Here is a 4,066-nt window from a genome sequence, read left to right on the forward strand (position 1 = left end):
ATTAGATTTCAGTGATATGCCATTTATTAAAATACAGTAAAAGCTTAACAAGTAATTTATAAAAGAAAATAATAAGGTATAATCTTATCAGAATAAATAAAATTCTACACATCAATCAAGAAATCAACAAGTGACATTACACAGATGAGTACTAGTTTCTGGCAATAGAAAATTACTTATTGAACAGTTTTTTGTTGAATTCCCATGCCTTGCTTTCAAAATGCTCCATTTGAGCTCTACCTGCATCCTATGCAATTAAGAAGCAGTTCTTGCTTTTCTGATTTTAAAATTAGTAAGTAGAAAATGTTCTGTGATATAACAGATGTAGCCTTTCCCAATTATAGCTGCATGCAAAAAGTACAGCCAGACTTTACAGATAATATATAACATCATAAAACGTTTTATTCCTCAGATTTTCAGGGGGGAGAAACAAACAAAAACAACAAAAAACCCCAAAACTCCAAGATTCACAACTGTTTTAAGCACTACTTCTCTACAATGAGATTAGCATCTGATACAGCCAACCAAACTCAAGGAATTAGCATAAGATAAACATTACTCACATACTGTTGAAGAGCTCTCGGTATGTTTCGTCACCTTTACCTTCAGACATTAGGCTGTCCAGTTTGTCAATCAGTTTTGCTTCTACCTGCAACATATAAGTGTGGTGTAAACAGCTTCTTTTTCCTTTAATGAGACTACAGAAAAATGAAGGAAGATTTGTTTTTATGTAAGGGACTGTGCAAAATGCATATCTTAGAATTATCGGTCAATCATGTAAATCTGATAAGTCACTTCATCTCTTTGAAGCTGTTATCATTCCCAAGGTTTGTGAGGGGGTTTTTTTGGTGGTGGTTTTTTTGGTTGGGTTTTTTTTGTTTTTTTTTTTTTTTTTTTTTTTTTTTTTGAGGGAGGGAGCTAATTTAAATTGAGCAACATGACTTTAAAGCTACAGACTGAGTAGCATTTGCTGCTGCTAAGGCAGCTATCTATTTATGGAGTCAGACAAAAAACACACAGCCCAAATAAACTGCCTGAATTCTCACTGCAGGGCTGTAAAGCACAAGCAATTTTCTTCGACTTCAATAAAAATATAGGTTTTTCTGACCTGCACCCCACTCATTATAAATTAATTTGCATAAATGTCTGTACTGTTCAGAACACTTGTGGGTTCAGACTTCCTTTCCCAACCTTCCTTACCTGCCAGTGTATTTGGCTAGAAATCCAATTTGATGGATTTACGTATTAGCTATCGAAGAACTTACGGAACATATTTGGTGGCTAATGACTCCTTCAATGCATATTTTTAAGTGTATCGATTATAAAAAAAATATAGAGGCAAGGCTACATTGTGTGTTAATATTTCAAATCTCCTTTTCAGCCGTAATATATTAGCAACTACAAATTTAAGGGAGAAACCAAGCTGTTGTTAAGATATTTTATTAGAGAATAAATCTATTTACAATTTACATTTAAACTCAAGCTGAAAACACAGAGAAGCAGAACAAGTGGATTTTTTCCTTCTCATGCCTTGTTAACATTTATATGGTGATTTTTAACAATAAGCTTACATATTGTTAGTGAAAAGCTACCTACTTACGTCACATGCACTCCTCCGTTCTTAATAGTTTGGTTTGTGTTTCAGATACAGCTTCCAACCTAAGCATTATGATGGGAGTAATTCAAATACTTCTGCTTTCCTTCATTTGAAGCAGCAGGAAGGAAGGCACCGAGAAATGGTTTGAGGCAGTCTGAAAGAACTGAGTGGGAGCTGCAGGAACAGATGGCACACTTGGTGGTTCTTTCCTAGCCTGTTAAGAAGGTGTTTGAGCAGCAAGAATACTTGGATCCTTACAGAAGAACATTCTTCAGAGGGACCATCTGATCTTTTTTCATTCTAACTGGAAAGGAAGGTAGTTGTATCCTATCTAACCAGTAATATGTACTGCTGTAAAGCAGGGATGAAAAACCACAACACAAAATCCACCTTGTTGAATACAATTCAAGTTTTGTTCTTCACTTCAGCAGGCCACGGATTTTATCCCTCATCTAGCATTACTAACGTGATAGCATTAACTGGAGAATGTTACTACCCATGCAGACAGTAAAAGGGGAAAACCCTGGTAATCTCTCTCCAAAACATATAATGTTGTGGCTACCTTCTACACCTTGCATCACCAATGGTTAGGACCAGCACTCCCTGAAGTGCCAGAATTTTAGCCTTGTTTTATGAACAGTTTCACATACAGTACCTGTTTAAAGTTGCCACTTCGCCTTTGCTCCCAGTCCATCATGTCATGGAAAATGGGAATCATTACATTCCTCAGGTCTGGCTGAGGGATCAAGGTCACTTCCAGGAAGGGGCCAATCAATGCTGGGATAAAGTGAAGCTTGTGTTCCCCTAAAATGAAAATGAACATGAACTTGGATGTGAATTGGTTGTCCTGTGAGCTATCAAGCAATCAACAAAATAGCACTCAAAGTCTACAGATTTTTCAACTCATGTCCATCACAGCATGGGCTATTTATTAAATCCAAAAAGTGCAGAGAAAAGCTGTAGACAATAGAAGAATATAAGGTCAACATAACTTATCTGATGTTATTATACAATACTGAGTTCAAAAGTGACAGTGGGCTATCTGTATCCCAAGTTTGTCTTCCAGTAGGAGAATAGAGACAAAGCCCTCTCTGAGCATTTAATTTATTTTTCACAGGAATGGTTTGGTTTATAAACTCTACATTCTTGAGTTTACAAAACAGCTAACTGTCTGATATCACATGCTCATCAAAAAGAGGTAAGTACTTTGACTTTTACCTATCTTTGGTTTTGTGAGTACAGAAATGGAAGTACATGTTTTGACTGCAGAAAAGGGAATACGTGATTCAGCTATTCTCAAAACAACTTGCTTTAAAATCAGTGCTAAAACATCTTCCATTAACTAAACATATTCTACTTCGCAGAAACTAAGTTCTTGTTGGAAAAGCTAGAAAAGGCTTTATTGTAGTAAAGACCCTTTCGGTTTAGTTCTCCAGGTGTAAGACTTCTGGTATCTTTAGAATGGGATTATGACTTGTCATGCACTGACTTTCCAAGCTGGGAATTAATTTCTATCCCAGCCTACTTCTGGATATTTCAGTGGGCAGTAACCCCTACCCTGCCGCTCCGTTTGGTGTTTGTGCAAAAGAAATCTAGAATTCCCTCTGCTGGAAACATCCTGGGATGCATATCCACATGAAAGCAAGGTGACTGTACAAGGATCAAGGCTTGTGAACTCTTACTGCTAAGAGAACTGTTAACATCAATTAGATGAAATATCCTAAGTATTTAATTGGACACATTACTAGATTAACTCCACATTGTAACCCACAGAACTCGCCCTTATTGAAAGGCATCATGATTCCCTCCTTGGCTGCATACTGGGTTTTCATTCAGCAGAAAACACCTTGAGTAGGGGGATGATGCACACTAAGGTTTCAGTGGAGATGGGACCCAGGAGTAGATCCTTGATATACCAGTTTAGAAATATCCATCATGTATCAAAATGATTTAGAGGGATGCCTTAGAGGCAAGTAACAAGTACTAAATACTGTAAATAACTACAATATGCTACACAACAAATGTTAACAAGGTATTAATAAGCAAGTATTTCTTATTTGAACACTTCTTTCTAGTACAGGCTGATCAATTTTTTACAACTACTTATCTTGCTGGAGAAAAGATTTATAGAATTGAGATGATAGTATCTAAGCAACCACTGATGGCATTCGTATCTTTAATAAGCCCTTTAATGAAGTGAACTAGTGAATAATTGAAATATAACAATAGCAAACACAGCGTCCAAATCTTCCACTCAGTTTTTATTTTCTTCCCAAATAGCATTTAATTGTATTTCTCCAAGGCTCATACTTTCAAACAGTTTGCACAGTTATTGCTTATAAATATAAAAATGTTCCTAAAGTTTATATACAAGCATATATTTTTCTCACGTTGTCCAATGTGTCATTTATACGTCAGTCACTGATTAATTTATGCCTTTATATTTTAGTGCAAATAGGACTTAGGGAA

The 4,066-nt window shown here is 36.1% G+C and overlaps 1 protein-coding gene across 1 annotated transcript in view; it reads right to left on the minus strand.

Moving 5' to 3' along the window:
* Positions 1 to 567: 567 nt before the first annotated feature.
* The window catches only part of LOC104525595 (dedicator of cytokinesis protein 4), a gene marked incomplete at both ends in the record, with an annotated part of 81,507 nt that continues 78,008 nt past the window's right edge, over positions 568 to 4,066 (minus strand). The window contains 2 exons of the mRNA XM_010168794.1: positions 568 to 649; positions 2,253 to 2,401. Coding sequence (XP_010167096.1) covers positions 568 to 649; positions 2,253 to 2,401 — 231 coding nt within the window. The remainder of the gene's footprint in view (positions 650 to 2,252; positions 2,402 to 4,066) is intronic.

Source organism: Antrostomus carolinensis, unplaced genomic scaffold (assembly GCF_000700745.2).
Source record: "Antrostomus carolinensis isolate BGI_N321 unplaced genomic scaffold, ASM70074v2 scaffold615, whole genome shotgun sequence".
Classification (NCBI taxonomy): domain Eukaryota; kingdom Metazoa; phylum Chordata; class Aves; order Caprimulgiformes; family Caprimulgidae; genus Antrostomus; species Antrostomus carolinensis.